The sequence below is a fragment of the Dermacentor andersoni genome, chromosome 2 (assembly GCF_023375885.2).
Source record: "Dermacentor andersoni chromosome 2, qqDerAnde1_hic_scaffold, whole genome shotgun sequence".
Classification (NCBI taxonomy): domain Eukaryota; kingdom Metazoa; phylum Arthropoda; class Arachnida; order Ixodida; family Ixodidae; genus Dermacentor; species Dermacentor andersoni.
In genome coordinates this window covers 84345773-84366706 of record NC_092815.1, presented here as the reverse complement: position 1 = coordinate 84366706, position 20934 = coordinate 84345773, and the positions used below count along the sequence as shown (strand labels likewise).

General features: G+C 43.1%; 1 protein-coding gene across 1 annotated transcript in view; it reads left to right on the top strand.

Moving 5' to 3' along the window:
* The first annotated feature begins 4590 nt into the window (after positions 1–4590).
* The window catches only part of LOC126541730 (tyrosine-protein kinase JAK2-like), a 56252-nt gene continuing 39908 nt past the window's right edge, over positions 4591–20934 (top strand). Inside the window, exons 1-7 of the mRNA XM_055077042.2 lie at positions 4591–7018; positions 7717–8101; positions 8584–8765; positions 11328–11445; positions 13925–14089; positions 17745–17849; positions 18636–18793. Of these exons, the coding sequence (XP_054933017.2) occupies positions 7793–8101; positions 8584–8765; positions 11328–11445; positions 13925–14089; positions 17745–17849; positions 18636–18793 (1037 nt within the window). The 5' untranslated portion in view covers positions 4591–7018; positions 7717–7792. The remainder of the gene's footprint in view (positions 7019–7716; positions 8102–8583; positions 8766–11327; positions 11446–13924; positions 14090–17744; positions 17850–18635; positions 18794–20934) is intronic.

Sequence of the window (20934 nt, the reverse complement as noted above, 5' to 3'; positions counted from 1 at the left end):
GCTTCATCAGGCTGTTGAGTGACTTGTGCTGAGAGGGCGTAAGACTATCATCACCACGTGTTCACTACGAAGCGTTCGTTGCGTTCCACGAGAATTTAACACTGATGATGCAGCGTACATGCTCTAGAGGCTGACTGGCGATCCTGAACTCTTGTTCCCTAGCCTGGCAAGGAAACAAGAATTAAGGAACGCCAGCCAGTCGCCAGCCAGCCTCTAGAGTCTGTACAGGAGTACGTTTATCAAGGTCAATTACTCCCAGGAGACCCTGATCATGAGGAGGAAATTTACAGAATAAAAAAAGATGGGTTAGAGATCATACGGCAGGCATTACCAAATGCTGACTCGGAGTTTACCACTGTCGTTGAAAAGGAAGTGTACAATCATTGCATTCTACCGGTGCTAACATATGGGGCAGTAACTTGGAGGTTGACAAAGAAGGTCGAGGACAAGTTAAGGACCATGTAAAGACCGATAGTACGAAAAAATTTAGGCGTAACTTAAGAGACAGGAAGAGAGCAGTGGGGATCACAGAGCAAACGGGGATAGCCGATATTCTAGTTGACATTAGGAGAAAAAAATGGAGCTGAGCAGGCCATGTAATGCGTAGGGTAGATAACCGGCGGATATTTGTGTTATAGAATGGGAGCCTAGGGAAAGGAAGCGCAGTCGAGGACGGCAGAAAACTAGGTGGGGCGAAATTAGGAAGTTTGCAGGCGGAAATCGGAATCTGCTAGCGCAAGAGGGGTACTTGGAGATTGCAGGGAGAGGCCGTCGTCCTTCAGGGGCCATAAAAATAGGTTGTTGTTGTTGTTGACGACGACACCGACGACGATGATGATGATGATGCATCCTCTAACGGGCTGGAGTAGTGAGAAAATGGGGACTGCTAGAGACAGGACTGATAGAGCGAACAAATGTGTTTGCTCCTAATACCTTATACGGAGTTTAAGCTTCGCGCACCCAAAGCTAGGAAACGCAAACCTCTTGATTCGTGCTACCTCGCACGCATTCGAAGAATGTATAATATGGCACACACAGAAAAATTGCCGGCTGCGTGACTGCAGCAGAGTGATAGAAAGGTAATCATTTTCGCATCGTCGAAATGAGTTGCTTGCATCATTCCTCTGATATCAAGAAACTACCTTCTAATTGCGGATTTACGCAGAAATCATCTCAATAACACGCGTCTTAGCAGTTAATGCAGATGCTTTGGGTTTAAAAAAAATTGAAAGCTTAACTTTGAGCTGCCTGTATAGCCCTGGAATATCTCATTTTTTATCTTTGAATTTCGAGCAATAGTTTGATGTCTGCCAGCGCTATATAGTGTCGAGAGCTAAGTGATCTGCGAAGTCATTGATTGAATGGACACTCATCCCTGTTATCGGAACCAAAGAACTCCAGGCCATTGTTCTCAAAGGTATACTCGGTGCATAAAGTTATATCGGCGTCGCTGAGGTTTATGTGGTATACGGGCCTACATAATAGACTTTGAGAACGTTGCCTCCTACCGTTGCTACCACTGGATTGCGTAATCGGTTTACTTCGTTTGTGCTACTCCCATTTCCTCTTCATATCCCTTCCACCCGTGCAGGGTAACCAACCAGAAATACCTCTGGTTAATTTTCTTGCTTTTCTATGCATTCTTTCTCCCTCTTGGCCTTTGTTAAGTTCTGTCTTCTGTGCGAGTTTTTCCGGCACCCGTTGCTGCGGGCGATAGCACTATTTCGGTTATGTGCTACATGCCGATAATATCGTTCAAGAAGGCCACTGTGAAGCAGCATGCCAGGTGACGTGTTTACCTTTTACTGTCCGTAAAACTGTTCTCTCTCTCTCTCTCTCTCTTTCCCTCTCCTGGATGCACTTTTAGATTGCAGTATCAAATTGGTGTCAGGGCAACCTCGCCCGCTTTCGATTACTGTGTTTACCAGCCACGGGGAAAACAAAAGAAACGTTATTTCGCGAGCTGAAACGATTACACTAGGCCCAAAGCAGACATTACCATCAGAAGCGAAAGCTTGAATCGCGCGATTAAGGTTTGTCTCTTTCGCGCAGTGGATTAAAGTCCGACTGGGACACAACTCGCAAGACTCATATTACTCCAAGTGCAGTAATCAATCGCTTACGAACTGATCGAGCAGTGTGTCACTCGTCCAAAGACACACGTGTAAAGAGTTCACTCAATGACCACGAGCGCTCGTGTTCACAACGCTGACGTGATGAGTAGTGCCGGTGGTGGGGAGTGTGCAAGCTTGTACCAAAGCGGATGTGTTATGCTGCCGGCCCTTTCACCATTTCATCTGTGCCGCGCCTCCAAAACTGAGCAGATCACTAACATAGACGCTGCTCGCGCGGAAAGGCAGCTCCTAAACTTTCTCTCTCCTCGCCCTCCACCCTGGCACCAACACACGTCGTGTGGGCCGAGCGGCCATCAAAGTTGGTGCTGTGCACGTCGGCAGCGAGCGCGAGTACCCTTCCTTTAGAATAAAAACAGGAACAGCGCAACACAGGACGAGCGAGTAAACAGGACTGCGCTCTGTCCTGTTTACTCGCTCGTCCTGTGTTGCGCTGTTCCTGGTTTTATTCTAAAGATGAACCAACCAGCCCCATTGAACACACTGCTACTCTTCCTCTTCCTCCAGACAGCCATCTTCCCTTGTTACCACCAGTTTTGATTTAAGTCGACTTCAGAAGAAGGCCTCTCCTTGAACTCGGGACAGCACAGCGGCGGCAGCGAAAATACGCCTCATATATGTGTTCGCATAATTGCTATCAAAATAAAATAGAAATGACGTAATTGGTGGCGATAACATTGGCTCGGCTAAACTAAGGTGAACGTTTGGGCTGGTTGGTGGGTCATCCTGAATGTACTTACAGCGCAAGACGAAAGGACAGGAAATATAGAACACGGACGTCTTCCACCCGCGCTGTCTACCGTTGGCGATGTGCACAACGCCAACTTTGATGCCCGCATCCTTGAGAGCGCAAACTTTCACGGCTTGTCCTCAACCCCATTTACCTTCTCTGACCAAGTTAGCGTCTATAGCTGTACAAACTTTTTTCTATCTGCCACTATTTTAGCACGAACACGGGGGAACAGCCGTGAGTATAAATGCATTCTGCGATTGTAACCTTTCATTGCATCTCACTTTTTCGTGTTTTACTTTAGCAGAAACAGTGAAAGCGACCGGACGCAGGCTACTGCGTTTCTGCGCTTTTACAGTGTTCGGGGTCTTCTCAAGCCATTTACAGGATCTGCGTTGTGACGTACCGTGACCATTGATTTGCTTTGTGCGTGCGTATATACCTTGATTTTCGATGTAGTTCAATGAGAATTGTGTTTAGAGGCTGATCTAGTCTTTCCAAGATATCCAAAGACGTCCAAGGGCCACAATCTATAAATCACCTGCGTAGGTAACGTTGTTCGAGCCGCTTGAGAGAACAACGTGGAGGTGACGTAATAAAGAGGTTAAACAGTTGCAACGTTAGTATGCTTTGATAAAAAACTCGTTAGCTTACACTGTGTCTCTCTATGGCGTTGTCTTTAAATGGGAAATTTCGATAGAAAATAACATAAAGGAGCCACCCATGAAGCTATCCGTACAAATGTAGGGGCCTGGACAGATTTTCGTTCTTCAAATTTGAGAACACATTGGAATGAGGGTGATGCAGAATTAATCTTTGAACAGGATTTAATAATAACGGAGATATAAAGACCGCAATGTTTACATTCCCCATTCCTCCTTAACACAACGTTTTCTATCAGCTGGACCGGCGTCGATAGAAGTGCCATGCCGATTCGTTTTTATTTTTACTTTTATTTTTAATTCTTTCTGCGGAAGTTTGGCGTCTGACAAAGGAGCCGGAGAGCGACAAAAAACAGTGACAGGACGGGCATTCCTCGCTTGCAGGGATGACGAATGTGCGGGCGTAGCTCATGGTAATGAACGATTACCCAATGGCTGCGTCTATCGTCTGGCACACTGGTTTATGACGTCATAGACACGGCACAAGAGAGGGCATCGAAAGCCGTAGGAGAGAGCAAGCGATCTTTTATGTGATATAGTGGACTGCATGCTGCCTACTGCATACAGCGTAATAATAGTTGGTTCGCATGTTCATGGCAGCATTGCCTACAGACCGCGAACTTTTTATGACCGTGTTCATTAGGTGCTGTAGTGCCCCTTTGAAACATTCTTATTCACCATAGGCTTTACGATTCGTACAGCAGCGTATGCAGCATTTTATTATATGAGGTGATCATCGGGGAGCCAGATTAGAAGCCTTTTTGAATGCCAGAGACAATCATGATCCGCTAGACGTAAACATGTGGTAACATATGGCAAACGAATTCTCTGGGCATTGCCATACAACCCCACTTCTGGGGTTACACATCTCTATAACGGCTTATTGCGGGCATGTTTGGCCGTCAGAGGTACAGGATCAACAGTTACTTGTTTGCCAGGATGCATGCTGCCACAGTGTAGTGAGAGTGAAGATGCGGAAAGCAGAATGACATAAAAAAAGTCACAGGCCTACGCAGCACACCGAGCACTGTCACAGCGTAAGCTAGAAGAGCGCCTGATTAGAAGATCCATTTTCGGCAGCACGCAGGTCTTCGCGGCCAAGTCTCATTGCGTCGTTTTCACGAGAAGAACCTGAACTGTCCGCCCGGCGTCGATGGTGAGATACGACTTGTGCTACTCTCTGCACAGCGGTCTGCCGAGTCCGACGTTGCCTGGTTGTAGCCGCGCGCGCTCCACGATTCGCTTCTTCAGCAGCGGTTCGTACGTTACGAGAAAGCGCCACAAGGTGTACCGAAGATTAAACACAGGTATTGTGACTACGCGGGGCACATGTCCCGTCCCTTGACCTGTGGCACGATGCGCTGCTGTTTACGATGATGATTTATTGGCATCCCCTTCGAAATGGGACGGTGACAGACAGTCACCTAGCCTGCTTGGTCTAATCAGGTATCCTGTACATGTTTTTCATCCTAGCATTTTTGCATACGTCTCATTAATCTTTTTCTTCCTCAAGACAATCCATCCTTCTTTTTGGTCAATTCCCCATGGTGGGTAGGAGCCACATACTTGATAGGACACACAAACCACCTTGTACCGCTACCCATGCAACTGCTACATGGCGTTCCACCTGGTGTAATAATGTGCAACTGCAATGCAAAGTGCTCACGTGTCGATGCTACGCGGCGCGCGTCTCACATCGTGTGACAAGTGCACGATACGATGATGATTATGATTATGATGATGATGAATGTGGTGATGATTTACTGGCATCTCATTTGAAATGGAGCGGTGACAAACAGTTACCTAGCCTACTTGATTTAATCAGGTATGCCATGCACGTTTCACACGCACGCGGCTTTTTTATTCTTTGGCCAATCCCCCATAGGAGCCTGGCGATAGCTACGACGAGCACCGGAGGCGGTGGCGGACAACATGCCAACCGAAATGGCTATTGGAATGAGCCCATAACAGCGTACGCTGTAAAAAAGAAAGAAAAAAAGAAGAAAAATAAACAGTAAGAAAGGAAAAAGAAGACAACCCCAACAGTATCAAAGCTTTGATTTGCCGACTTGGTGCATGGTCGAATGGTTGGGAAAGAAGTACTAAAAAACGCAGGTGCAGCACCCGTCATGTGCACTATGTGTCTCTATCCCTGTGTGTGCGTGTGTGTGTTTGTGCACGTGCGTTTAGGGCTGCAGGGACTGACAAGCGGCCAAAATGTGTCGTGAGACGTTGATGCAAATGAAATGACTATGATTTATAGTGATAGAATCCAGCACGCTGTTCGCGATTTAAGTAGGAATTATAATTTTAAATTGGCAGAGAAAGTCACAAAGCCAGTAAGTGGAAATTTTGGTACTTCGGATGTATTCTATGAAATTACTGTACGGACATCGACTATCATTAAGTACAGCATAATTATTGCTTAAAATTGCAGTTAGTGTATTATGAGACACTCGCACATTATTCTATACTTTCGAAATGAAAAGCGCACTCATGGCTACGGCAACACGCTAAACTGCGTATCACGTGAGAAGCGTCATTTCGTTTTCGATCCAACTGGTTTCGTTTTGACTGGTTAAATACCAAGGAAACCATGAAAACACGTAGCTATTATCGCAGAAATACTTTTAACACTTCGGAAAACATAAATCGTAGGAACATCGACTTGATAAACAAAATAATACTTTCTCACAGCTGCGGCCTCACTTGTCGTCTTCTTCCCGCTAATGCCGGCGCATAATCGCTGTCGCGCTCACCTATCACCGTTTTCAGCATACTTCCAGTGAACGACTACATCCTTACTGCAGATCAAAAAATCCCGATAAAAAATGTTTCACGGCGATTTCCGCGTTAACACTTCATGATTAAACACTTTGACTGGTAAGCTTTCCATTGCATTGAAAAAAATGGGTACCATGAGAACTGGTTGTCAGTCCCTTTAACATTTTTCTTTCAAAAGCACTCCGAACGATTTCATTTTTGAAAACGCGCGCCATATTCCCCGAGAAAGGGGTGGGAAGAGATACAGGACAGAGAAAAAAAAAATAGAAAACCTCTCATAAACAGCATATTAAAGCTTGAAATAAGAATTTGAAGACACTTGCAAATAAAATAAGGGGGTGGAGGAGCACGTCTGCTTTCTTTTACTGGCTGGGATTACTCCGTGGCTACCGTGGTTGTGGCCATCCATGCTGCTTCTGTGCACGCACGCGCACTGACAAAGTACCATTGGTGACCCTCTTAGCCTTTATGCGTACGAATCTCCTCTAAGACTTTGACCACTTTGGTATTGCGTTGATTCTGATTTAGTTGCGACGGCACTGTATACGGACCGTACGCCGAGAACGCCGCGCCGCTTGGGGACGTCTTGAACAGAGGTTGGCAACGCTGCCGAGCTGCTTGCAGTTTACGGAGAAAAATGATCAGGTGGTAAATAGCGATATGCCCAGCCTTCGGCGAAAAGACCGGCGTACAGACAGATATCTTTCTTGGTAAGTTCTAAAGAGTGTCTGGCATGGCTCTTTCCATAATAGTGTTGCTTATATCTGGCGGATACGGTTCTGCTTGTGCCCGATCAACGGAATTTGTAATTTGCTATCGATACCGACTGCGCGGTTAATCAATGAAGTTGTTTCGGTTTTGAGATTCCTCTGCTTGTAGGACAACGACCTCTCACTACCCAGGTGAGCTTTCTTCCAAAAGTTTCATGCCACAGGAAATAATATTGACATGCCTGCGCTCAACAGGAAAAAGCCGCAGAGCCGGCTTTTCTAGTTTGTGGAGCACGAAATTATATTAGCATAAACACGCGCTTTCGTGACGCGCGCAAGATGTCTCCGTGTATTTTTACTTCACAGAATACAGGCAGAAGCAGCATCGGTCTGCGCAAGTTAAATTCAGCTAACATGTGCTTCTTGGCTTTTAAGTAGCCGCCACCAGCAGATTTCCATTGGTTATATGTTTCTCAGCAGGAAATGCAAGCTCGCACCTTTTTTGCGTGGTTTGACGTTTCATTAGTTGTACATACACAGAGCATCCGCTAGTACGCACCACGACCTCCTCTGATACAATCTGAGTGTTGTAGCTGGGGCTTGACGAATTTTGTGGTGCGACGCAGTCTTTCCACATTTTGAAATTTTCAACAGCATTTGCTTTAACGTGTTTACTGACTGCGTTTCTTTCCATTCAGATGGGCTGAAATAAGGACCACCAAAACCTTCTGACTGCGAAGCTGGTCCGTCAGTGACCAAGGCAGTTTTTCAGCCATGGTCTCCGCAAGCGAAGCACTGCGCATCCATTTCTACACGCCTCGTGAACCCGTGGTTATTCCAAACAACAGTGGTGTGCATATTGCTGAGGACTTGTGTGTCCTAGCGGCCAAGACATGCGGCATCAGTCCCGTAACGTGCCAGCTTTTTGGTCTTTACTGCCCAGACCTGGACATTTGGTTTGCACCGTCAGCTGCTGTGAAGGACAGGGACAAAACAGTGAATGTTCATTTCCGCCTGCGTTTCAAGCCTCCCAATATGGATAGGATCAAGGCAAGACATATCGTTCATTCAATACCGTGTAATTAACAGGGATCTGTTTTCCAGCCTGGAAGAAAAGTTAGAAAAGGGCAACACAGTTATATTTGCACTTAGCTGCGTGACTATTTAGCTGAAAATTACAAGTTGTCATTTTTTATGGAAAGAAATATTTTGCTGGGGCTTGTGATGAATGACCTTCATGATTATGTATAAGAAAAAGAAGGCACTTGGTTCACCAAAGATTAACAAATGTTTTGAAAGTATTCTGTTTGTGTTCAATATCTTGGATATCTTGTTCAACTTTTTTGGCTGTGATATAAACTATGTAAAAAATGGCCAGTAATGTATGCACTAATTTTGCACTCTCTTCACATGCAAAGAGCATTGTATGTAAATGTTTCTTGTGGTATGACAAGCACTTGCCTTGTTCCCTGAGTAGCACAGGAAAACGCTGATCTTTGGGGCAATTATCACATGCTTGGAAGAACCCATCGGATGTCAGTGTTGTTCTTTGTCTCAACCTTCAGGAGGACGAAGCGGTGCTCAACTACTTGTACCATCAGATGCGACAAGACTTTGTGTGTGGTCGTGTACCTGAACTGCATCAGAGCAAAGTCCAGAGCCGAACTCTGGGCCTTGTAATCACAGATGTGGTGCGCCACCTCATTGAGCTGGGACAGACCCCTCAGCAGGGCAGTTACAGTTTCAGGTTTGTATATTGTCATGTGGTTGCATTAGTTTTCATTTCTTTATCCAGCACTTATTTGTCAACTGCAGCATGGTCTCAGATGACACCAGCAGTACACTGTTTCATTAGAAAAAACCAGGGTGTAAAAAAGTGAGGAAATAGTAATGTGGGAAATGCACCCTCCACGAAAACTACTACTAAAAACTTACCTGTTCAGTGAAAGCTCCTCGACTGTAGGGCATGCCAATTTCTTCGGGTAAAAAATATGTACTGTCCTGGAACGTTATAGCACATGTTTGCTTTCTGCATACGTCTGCCTCATGTTGAAAAATGCATTACAGGCAAGACACTTCCCAGCAAGCATGTTGTAGGGTATAGTATGTGTGCACCTGCTTTGTGCTAGAAGAAGTACTACATCTACTGTTTGCCTGAAACCCAGGCTGACTCACGATGGTGAAGAATTTTTATCTGCTCAGGGCACTTGGCTTGAAGCTTATGCAAAGGGTTCATAACTAAATTCTCTTAGAGTACAGCTCTTAGGTGCAGCTGTTCCTGCGGCGAGTGTTGGCGTGCCTTGGTGTCAATAGCTCGGTGTAACCAAGTGAATGAGCACAGCTAGAGATGAAAGCGAACGTGGAGTGCAGTGGGGTATGAAAGATGCGAAGAGGAACGTGGAGAGGAGGGTGCAATGGAACCATGAGGCAGAAAGCGGAGGAGGGTATGGTGAAAGCATGAGAAGAAAAGTGTAGTGCGGCGACAATGGCTATGAGATGGCACTAGAGTAGCGCATATTGTCTGGGATGTCTGTCGGCGGCTGCTGCTGTGAATCGCGCCCACACGTCACTCACGCGCTGGCTCTCGCAATCTCCAGATTAGCGAGGCAGTCGCGCCGCACTTCGCTTCATTTGCGACATGCTGCATGAGACATTGTCCGTACTGCTGTGCTCGAATTTCACATTAGGGAGTATCGTAATCACCAGTGAATTTTTTAGTGTATGTCAGGTAACACTCAGTAATTAATAATTTTCTCTTTACAGAATGTGCCAGTAATAAAAAGAAGCACAGTTTTTAGTCTTCGGAAAAATAGTCATGCCATGATTGGAGGAACTCAGTACATTGAAGGGACTTGCAATAATTTATGTTTATGGTGCAGGAAAAGATAAGGGAGCAATTTTTTTTGACCGGTGTTAAAGGGGCCCTGAACCACTGTTTATTGAAGTGGAGAAAGGCATTTGAAGTGAAAATCAGCTATTTCAGAAATACTTTGCCGCAAGAAAGTACTTCAATGCATTCAGCAGAAGCAGAGTTATTGGCAATCAAACACGGCTGCCACTGTGCTCTTCTACCTTCTTCAACGTGTTGCACTGTGAAGGCTACGGCACAGTGGGGCGTGCCCACAACCTTCTAAATGTTACCGTGGCACGCAGTTCATATTTCATTTTGGATGTTAACAAAGATATCACAACTTCTGTCTTTGGTGCCTACAACACGCTAAACATGAGCCAAATGCAGTTATCCTTAGAGAGCCACAGTGCGCTTAGCCAGTGGACTTGTGGCGGCGGCGGCATCTATGCCATGTAGCCGACCGCAGCTTCATGTCAGCTATTGGCCAATACGTAGCAGCCGTGTAAGGGAATGACAAAATAGTGCGTCCAATGATGAAATAGTGGTCTAGAAGAGAGTCAGAACATGGCCTTCTGTTGAAAAGAGAGCGTTTGAGAGAAAGGTGACTTTGTGATCCACTTGCAAGCTCCACGCACTGCGTACAACAGCAAAACTTGGCTGAGATGTTCAAAGTAGTGTATGCTGCCCACGGACTATGTTATTTCTCTAAGCCCAAGGGGTAGTTCAGGGCCCCTTCAAGAACAAGCACAAGTTCAGAAAGTCTGATTTCTGAAGTTCAGTATTGTTATCTGTCTTATAGTGTAAAAGACACAAAACGATCTGAAGGAACATTGGCACAGGAAAGAGCATCACTTGAAACATTTTTGTCATGTCACTTCTTCACATCATTTTGTGTTTTTTACACCAAATTATAACGTGAACCAACTAGGCCGGTAAAAAGTAGTGATTGTTAACTATCACAAGTTATCAATTAGAATCCGCTTAAACTTGCACCTAATGATTAGAGCTTCCAATATTTGGGTTGGAAGCTCGATTACTTGTTGGTGTATTGTGATGGGGGAAGCCATGTCTGCAGGAATGATGGCAGTTTGACTGCTGCGATTGTAACAGAAGCTAAAATTAATGCAGCATTTGTATGAAAGAAAACCTTATGTTGCTGTCAGCTCTTACTTGGCAGAGTTCTTGCAGTATATTGCAAAGTATGCATGGCATGGTTCAATTCAAGCCCCTTTGTTTTCTAACCAGCCAGCTATTAAGGCCTGAGCAAAAAACTAGGATGCAGTAAATACCTGTCTTTGGTGTAATAGGGCACCACAATCGATGTTGCATTGTGAATATGTGAAGATATTGCTTGCACAGATTGCTTCAGACTGTGGCCCTTGATTTATTGAAGTGGCACATCTTCCTTCCCGCCTCAAAGTGGTGTCTGGTGATATGACCTTAGTTTTCTGTCTGCAGTGACTTTATGCCTTCGGTTCTTGTCGGACCGTGGAAGATGCGTGTGCTCAAGACCCGAATGACCACTGCCCTCAACGAATGTTGGCAGAACAGCCGACAAAATGCTCAACGTGTCAAGGCAAGTGTCAATATTTTCTGCTTTCTTGTCACTGTCTATTCCACATCAACAAGATGTTGTAACAGCTGATTATTTTCTCAAGATGGGTGTGATGTGTCACCAAATTATTCCTGGAGTATGAAAAAAATGGCAGAGAATTTGACAACAGCATCATTTTGATCCTTACAATTTTATTAAAATGATTATATATCTGAAGGTTGGTAATTATAAGTTGGGTTGCATTCTTCTGTGCACTTTACAGAAAGCCTGAAAATTGAGGAGTCTGCTGCTGTGTTCTGTAATGATTTTTTGCCTAAGATTCTTTTGTTTTCTTATTGTCCATCGTGTTTCGTGGCCAATACTGCTACAATGGCACTACAGTAGCATGGGAACCAATGATAAAAAACAAAAAACAACTTTTGTCTGCATTCCGTGATAAAATAAATGTAAACTGCTGACTACAATGTCTTTACGCTGTGTTATCGGTCATAACAATTAAGTATTGCTACTGGGTGTCGGCGCCGAAAGAAAAAAAGAATGTGAAATTTTAGAAAACAAAAAAAGAAGGGCAGGCCCCACACACAAGCTGTCGCCCCTGCCACATTGCTAGCCTCGCGCATCTCTCTCTCCTGTCTCCCTTCTGAAACATGAGTTGACAGTGCTGAGTATGGGTGTCGGTGAGGGTGGCTGTTGGCACAGTCGAGTTGTATTTTGGAAGCATGCAAAAGAGACAAGAGAGGGGCGCGAAGTTGGCAAGGTGGCGAAGGCATGCGGCCTGCGTGGCACAGCATGCAAGTGAGTGAGGAGGTGGCTTGCATTTTTCTTTCCAGGATTTTGGGTTCCTTTTCCTTGTGGTGCAGACACCCACTAGCCAGGTTTAATTGTTGTAACCAATAACATGGTATAGGAACATTGAAGTAAGCCGTTTATATTACCATAGAACACACACAGATGTTGAAGTTGCTGTGTCTGCTCATTGTGTATGACCTGAAATACAGTATTGTTAAAACCTGTATTGTTATAAGTGGGTTCAACTGTAGTTTCAAATTTGGGTCCCTGAGTAAATTTCAGATTTTTGCATTGTGCATTGCAGTCTTTGATCACACTTGCATCTCCCAAAGGAAAAACTAAATAAATTTGTAGTTTGAATATTTATGCTCATTTGCTGTATTTGTATGACCCATGTACTTTTTCTTTCTTGTGTATGATAGTGTGGAATGTGATAAAAGTGTCTTTTCTGATGCACATAATAGTTTTAAGAACTTTATTTTTGAAAACAATAAGAAAGTTTGCAAAGTAAAAGTAAACGTGGTGAGTTCCTGAGTTTGTAGGCCACTAGTGTTGAGCACAAGCACAAGTTAAAAGATTCTGATGTCCGAAGTCAGCTAACCTATTTGGATTATTGCAAGGCTTTAACGTGCAGCTTAACAGGATTCAATATTGAAATATTGTGAAGCTGGCATAGCTTACTGCAAATGGTTGGGCACAATGACAAGGTGTTCAGGGCCATTGGGGTGGTATGTGAGGTTGTCGTGAATTCAGAATAAGTGGAGCAAAGGTTTGGGTTTTGCAGAGCTGAGGCTGTCGATGACGGAATGTAGAGCCTCATTACAGCATTGTTTGTCCCGTATATGAATCGCAGGCATCGTTGTCTTGCTTGACTGTGTTAGGGGGATCCACGAAATGCCATGACAGTCATTCGGCACCTTGATAGAGCTGACTGAGCTTGTGCACGACTGGAAATGAGTATTCTTGGTGGTGGAGAGCTTCACGATCAAGGTGGCCTGTGGGACCTTTGAGTGAAGAAAGCCAGCAGAGGGAATGATGATCAGTTGCAACAGTAAAGATGCGGCCATATAGGTGGGGATGAAATTTAGCAACAGCCGAGACAAAGGCAACACATTCATTCTCTAATTCTTCTCCGGTGTGAACAGCAGGCAGCTAGCATAGGCAATAACACAGTCATGTCTGCACCAATGCTGAGCAATGGTGGAACTGATTTCATGGCAACTGGCATCTGCGCAAACTTCTGTCGGTGTAGATGTCCACATGACTTCTCTAAAATTGGAGAAGTCGTGAGGGCATCGAAAAGCACCAAAAAGGCAGCCAATTTTGTGGAAGTCCCATGTAAAGGCCACATCTTTTTCTTTAGAAGCACAGTGAAAGGACACTGTAATATTGTTGAAATTACATCTGAAATGGCGCAACTGGAGTATGCAACCCAATGAAGGTTTGGACATCTATATCTTAACAGGGTATGGCTTAGGAGGATAGCATATATATTTACAATTATCTATAAGGCTGCAAAAAGCACAAGCAGCTGCGATGTATGCAGGACTCTGGCACGCCTCTGGTCACTTTGTTGCTGCTGTTGTCGTCTGACTGACAGAGCTAATCCCTCTACTATCTTGCGACAATATTTTACAATACTATGAATGCCACTGTCTCTGTGCAGATGCGTCAGTGTGCAGATGTCATTCCTGTGCTTTCTTGCTTGCAGGAGATCTACGTAAAGGAGTTCAGAAGCATAGTACCTGAGTATGTGTGTGAACAGTTTGCTTCCCAAGTAGACACTGATGGTCGGGTATGGGAGGTGATCCTGCAGGTCAACCCATACCATTCCCAGCTACCGGGTCTGCGAATGCGCCCAAGGGGACCCAAGGAAGTAGGTCTTTCTTTCTTGCTGCTCATTGTAACGAATTCCTTTGCCTCTTGATTGTTTTGCTTTGATTGTTTCTCGGTTATTGGCTAATGAGGAGCCCACAACATTAAGCGTAAGTAAATAATGTTTAGTTCAGTGACTTGCATGGCTTCCTCAAGATCATTATGAATGCACAACCAATAGCTCTATCATTTGGCAAACTATAAGAGCCACAAGCAAAAACTCAGTGTCGTCACTTCAGGGGCGGCACTGGTCTGAAGAAGGAAATGTCTGTGCAAGGTGACTCGGAGGTTCTGAGCACATAACTACATTTGGTACACCAGATGCATGAGTTTAGACCAGTGGTTCCTAGAAATTTAGATATTGCAGAATGAAGATCTGTTCATCGCTACTGAAGTTTTAGCATTTATGTCAGCCAGGTAAACTCATTAAACATGTTCAGGGTTTCTCTACATGACTCTCCGTCTGTGATAAATCACAAAGCTGATCTTGTGTCCTGGAAGCAAAGCTGCTTATGTCGAAAAGTGGTTGAGGTCTGAAGTCTCATTTGATACTAGTTCTATTGCATTTTCTTTTGTTCATTCTGTATCAGTTTACTCTGTGTGTTTCACACAGATAGCCCATTGCAAAAGCCTCGTTAGATATTGCTTTTATGATCAATGATACTTGCCAGCTTCATGAATCTTGAGTACCCTGCTGCACCCCTTCATTGTTCTCAAGAACTTCAAGGGCCCCATGCAACAAAGCTTGAAATATGCTGGTTTAGGCATTGTCACTGATGAAGCAGTCCTTGAACTTAGCGGGTGCATAAAACACCACACTTTATAATGCTACTGGATATCTGCGACTTTTTTTTTTCCGCAGCAGTATCCTTGTCGTGTTGTGCCCTTGGCACATGCATGGCTAGCCTTTCACTTCTTAATCTTCAAGCCAAGTTGTTCAGAAATCTATACGTAATGCATGGTGACAAATTGTAGAGAGGCATTCCCTCTGGATGGGTTACTCTGATGAAAGCAAATTGGTTTTAGGTTGCAAGGCAGTACAAACGACTGTCTTTTTCTGTGTGGCAAAGGGATCGTACAGGTTTCTCCCTTTTACCAGGACACTTTGTAATGAAGTACTACAGACATCTAGCTTGCTTGTTACAGAATATATGTGGTATTCTTACTCTCTCTAGTGAACAGTTTGTAGGAGGGTACCATTACCAAAAATGCTAACTGTACTGTTGCTAGGCCATGCTAGACTATGCATGACTAACAGATAAGACCTATGAAATTTGTTTTAGATTACGTTGCCCCAGTACTTGTTTATACATTTAATTTAGCAGTGGAGTCCGAAGAATTTCCACGTCAAATGAAGCGCTCTCGCGTATCCGTTCTGTATAAAGGCTTTGACAAAAACATGCTGGGAAACTATCGCCCAATATCGATTATACCAGTATTTGCTAAAGGTATTGAGAAAATGTTGCATTTCCGGTTCTCAATTTTTTTCGATAAAAGTGATATCAGTGATTCCCAGTTTGGTTTCCAGAAAGGAGGGTCTACAGAGTTATCTTTGTTAAGGCTCAAAGAATTCATTTTAGAAAACATTGACAACAAGCTCTATACATTAGGTTTGTTCATGGATTTCACTAAAGCTTTTGATCAACTTGACCACAATGTGCTATTATATAAGCTAGAAATGTATGGCGTTTGGGACAATCCTCTGGCTTTAGTTTATCTATCACATACAGGGCTAGTTCACCGTACGGCTAATTATGTGCTCCACGCAGAGATGTCTGACTTTAGTTAAATCATATTGAACAGATAGATCACACAGCGTGTGCCTAGGAAACTGTCGCTCATCTTCACTGCTGATTAGGCCCACTTCTTTTTAATGCCTTTATAAATTACATTGTAAACATTGACAAGGCATTGAAATTTATAATATATGCTGATGATGCCACAGTCTTGCTGTCTGGTAAAAATTCATATGATTTGGCAGGAAAACGTATTAGATTATTAGGTAACATTAAATCATGGTCGCTATTAAGCAAACTTAAGATTAACCCCGGGAAAACAAAGGTAATAATTTTCAGAGCTAGAAACTAGTCATTAAATTTTAAACAAGATATTATGGGCGCAGAACAGAAAACGACATTGTTAATGAACACAAGATCCTTGGTGTAACATTTTAATCTCATCTAAGTTGGAATTGTCACATAAATAATGTATGTGTAAGAAACTTTTTATAACTGTGGGAGTTTTATCGCGTTTCCGAAAAATTCTCCCCACACAAATAAAAGTTAGAATATATCATGAACTATTTCAATCGCACATAAACTACTGCAGTTTGGTTTGGCTTACCACAACTCAGCGTAATATAAGTAGAATACTGCTTATACAAAAGAGAGATGTCCGTCACATTGCAAACATTGGTTATTCACCTCCATCCTCCACATACTTTTGCACTCATAGAATAATTAAAGTTCAAGATATGTACGAGTTTCGTGTCCTGCGTTCATTTTACATCTGCTCTTCTGCATTGACACACCTCATTCAGGCTACTGCATTTCTGCAGCGCAAGTCATGATATGAATACATGTACTCGTGATGTGGGAGGTGGCTTATACCCTGTTTTCGTACCGACTATAAACACCAGTCTTTGAAACATCACCTTCAATTTATTCTAAATAAACATCATGACTTAGACAAACCCACGGTAAATATATTACGAGAAATATTTTTGAACTGCTAATTTATTTATTCATTCAAGTATAAATTAAAATAGGGTCTTCATTATTAATGGACTTTGTTCTACAAAACAGGTTTCTCTGGTTTCTGATGCCTTATGTATTATTGTTTTGTTAATTGGTATCGATATAACTTACATTATTTTATACTGTTGTGGTTAGTTCTTGTATTAGTGGTGTTACCATTTCTTTCTGTAGGTAAAATTAGTGTTACGATTATGGTAAAATTGTGCTTTGTTAGTTTACTGAATTTTTGTTTGAAATTTGTTTTGCATTGCAACACAAATGCATTGTTTTCTTTTTCTTTCTTTTTTTCCTAGTGGGAGTGCACATTCTTAATTAATATATAATGATATTGTACTATCTGTGTAAATAACTTTCGTGTCTGATGCTTTCAAACGTCACTTATCAGTTTACCTGTCACATGTCGCCGTGTATGTATGGTCTCCTGGGCCCCATGAAGTTGTTTTCTTGCAGCCTTAAGCCCAGGAGTCCAGCCAGAATATTTTCTGGTAAATAAAGAGAATTGAATTGAATTTGCAATTATGGTAAGGCTGGTCCTAGCTTCCCACAAATGGTGCATTCTTCTTTGGAGACCAGTGTTTAAAGCTTTTTGCATTTGCCACATACATGTTTAGGTTCTTTACTGCTTTCTTTATAGTATGCAGAATTATCCAATGCCAGGTGTGGTGTTATGCTGTCATAGCATAAGCATAGTCATACACCATGAATATGCTTATTATACGACTTTATATGCCTAGTCATGGCATAAAATGCTAGAATGCTGCAGCTTGTCGTAATATTTAAACTGCGTAACCTTGCATCTTCTTCTTGATATCTGCCGTAACTGGGTTTTAACCATCATTTGCCTGTCTGCAATCTCGGAAAAAGAAAGAAAGAAAAAAAGATATTTTTTTTGTATTTTAGAACATAACATGGACACAAATCTGCTCCATCAGTGATCTCTGCTTTGTGAACATGGTTCCATCCAATTGCACTGTTGAAATCAGCCGTCAAAATGGCATACCTCAGGTAAGAATGGTGCATCAGGCTGATAGCTTCTAAACTTGTAAATTGGGTTGTGGGTGGGCTGCTAGCTTTGTGTTAATGTGAGTGTGAATATTATGTGAGTAAATGTGGTAGTTCATTGATATACAGTTGTACACAGATTACAATGTGCTCTGAAGGAACCAAAGAATCAACTTAGTGAGTTTTGTGGACATTCTGAACAGAAACGGTTCAAATGTGCAAAAATTTAAATGAAAGGTGTGATGTCATACTAATGTACTGGTGCTGCGATGCAAGCATGAAACTCATAATGGAAAAACATTGCCTCTTATTTTCTCCACTAATAAATACTGTTTTTCTGACATAAAAATAGAAGTTGAGTCGTATAAGTATACTTCACCAGGCTAAGCTCACGTCAGTTTTGCTCTTTATTGTCTCGTGCATAATTGATCCATTATGAGTGCTCTTCATTTCAGTGCATATGGACTGTGAAGCGAATGTTTAACACTATGGGAAAGTGAGGCCACCTTAGGCAATAGGATGACTGCATTTAGGTATTCCTTAGCTGAGTAACGTTCTATGGGGACAATAAACATTAGGTACGCTTGTGAGAAAATGCTAATTTACACGTGTAATCACTTGACAACTGCCTCAGAAATCAGATTGCTCATCATGGAATGTAGTAATAATTAATTTTTACATGGCAAGGCATGTGAATGAGAGTATATAGTATGGCTAACAGATTGGGCCAGCTGCCATTGTATGCAGTTTTCATGGCTGACATCTGAAGTCATGCCATTTTCTACTCAGAACCTCAGATTTGACAGCATCAGCCAGATGCACTCCTTTGTGTCCCTCCTCGATGGATATTATCGGTTAACGGAGAAATGGACAGTGAATTTATGTATCAACCTGCCAACACCATCATTGACCATGCTTCGAGCAATGAGGTGCCATGGACCAGTGGGGTGAGCAGTTCCTTTTTTCTTTAACTTTTAGATTGAAAAGCAAATTTTAGTTTTGCCTGAAGCATGAATCAATGACACTAACTTGCACAACTATAGAGACAAACCACTAGCAATCTTCCTTTCCCTTGGTTATATTTTGTACATTAACATTGCTTAAAAGAATTGGATTGTGATGATTATGCTTTGTAGAAGAGAACTTATTGGCTCTTTAATGCTTTGCGGTGATTAGTATTTACCCATCTGTGGTTTATCTGGTCACAAACTATTTCATGCAATTTGGACTCTGTGCAGGAAGTGCACTCGTGTGAGTGAACATGTTGTAAGTAAGTAATTTCAGAAAACTTTCTTTATTCCTGAGGCTGTTCTTTAGTGCACAGTCTGTATCTAGCATCACGTTGTGGGTGATCATTACAGGAACTGTCTTCTACATGGTCCTCACCATCATTCTTTTTCAGTTCTCTGATCCAAGGATGTTTGTCGGTCATTTGAAGGCATAATATATTTCTCCTCTGCATTAAAATCATTTTCAGATTCACTAAGCTCAGGCAATTGGTTTCTGTAAAATGCATGCGAAGAGTGGTTTTGGAATTTGTCTGCTTGAGCACTCATGACGTCTGTGCTGCGCTTCGACAGCTCTAAGCGTGCTAGAATGCCATAGTCTGCAGGAAGGCATTTCTTGGGCCATGGTCGCGCGGCGATTTATTAAAGCGAGCGCATGCCACCTTGGCTGGCGTGGCAGCGGGCTTCATGTTTACGGGAGTGCTCTTGTGGGTTCTGTTGATCTCTTTGACGCGGTTGGAATCTTAATTGAAATGCAATAATAGGCCCTAAGCCCCCTGATAACAGTAGGTGGACTGCGGCACCCCTTGTAGTGTAGAAATGGTTTACAAGTTTTGAGGATACACACCTTCGCACCATCTGCTTTCCCCATCTCAGGCATTTCATAATGTGTTCTGCACGTTCGGCACAGTCAGAACCAAAGAAAACATTGCCATGCTTCGAGTGCTTTGTGCCGTGAAAAGCAACTGTGAAAATTATCTGTAACTTAATAAATGCCTGAAAGGTACTGCAATAAACACCAACAAAAAACCAGCGCACATGTGCATATCAAGCACTTCCCAACATCTGGCTGGAACGAATGTTTTCATGTGTTGGAAAGAGTTTAACACATGACTGAAACTGGTTAAGCATACACATTTCTTCCCTCCAAGCTCATTTTCTTAGATGTATTTTGTAGCGTAATGTACTTGAAATGGGTAAAATAAATGTCATGAGCTGCTGGAGCTTCATCAAAGACAAATTCTATTGTTTCTTAACTGCACGGGTTTCCTCTACAATCACTGCCATATACAGTCAAATATCATTAATTCGAACACACTTAATTTGAACTTCCAGTTTATTCAAACTAATGCTGTGGTCACATCAAAGTTATGTGTACAGTTGAACCCACTTATAACTATACCAGTTTTAACAATATATCAGTTACAACAATGAAAAGGTGCTGTGCCGTCAACTTTTGTATGTTTTCTATGGGGCAATAACCCGCTTACTACAATGTCCCCACGCCGCATTATTGGTTATAACGATGAAGTCTGGCTGCTGGGTGTCTGTGCCAAAAGGTAATTGAACGTGAAATTCTTGAAAAGAAAAAGGAAAAAGTGAAATGCGATCCGCTTCGTGATCGCTTGCCACCCCAACTGCTGCCGTGTGCTTCTCTCCATGAGAGATGCACGCTGGCCTCGAGCGCATCTCTCCCGTCACCCTTGCACCCCTCCGAACACAAATGGGCTGTGCCCATGGCTTTGCACCGTGCCACCTTCCGAAACATGAATGGACCGTGCCAACTGCACTGACAACGCTGCCGGCGCTGTTTCCACATCGTTCGCTGCGCCCTCACAGTTGGTTATTTATTCCATGACCAACATCTTTCTCTATGCTATGGTCCTTATTCTGCACAATTCTGCTAATGGATTAAGTCGCTCATGCTTGTCTTTGTTCATCATGTTGAAGTCATTCCTGGCGACATTGTTTCTCAGCTTCGTTTAACTCGCCACTGAAGCGGAAGATGGCTGACCCGCCCGGTGATCATCAGCAATGCTCAACGTTGTCGGTGAACGCTATAGATTTGGAAATTAAATGCT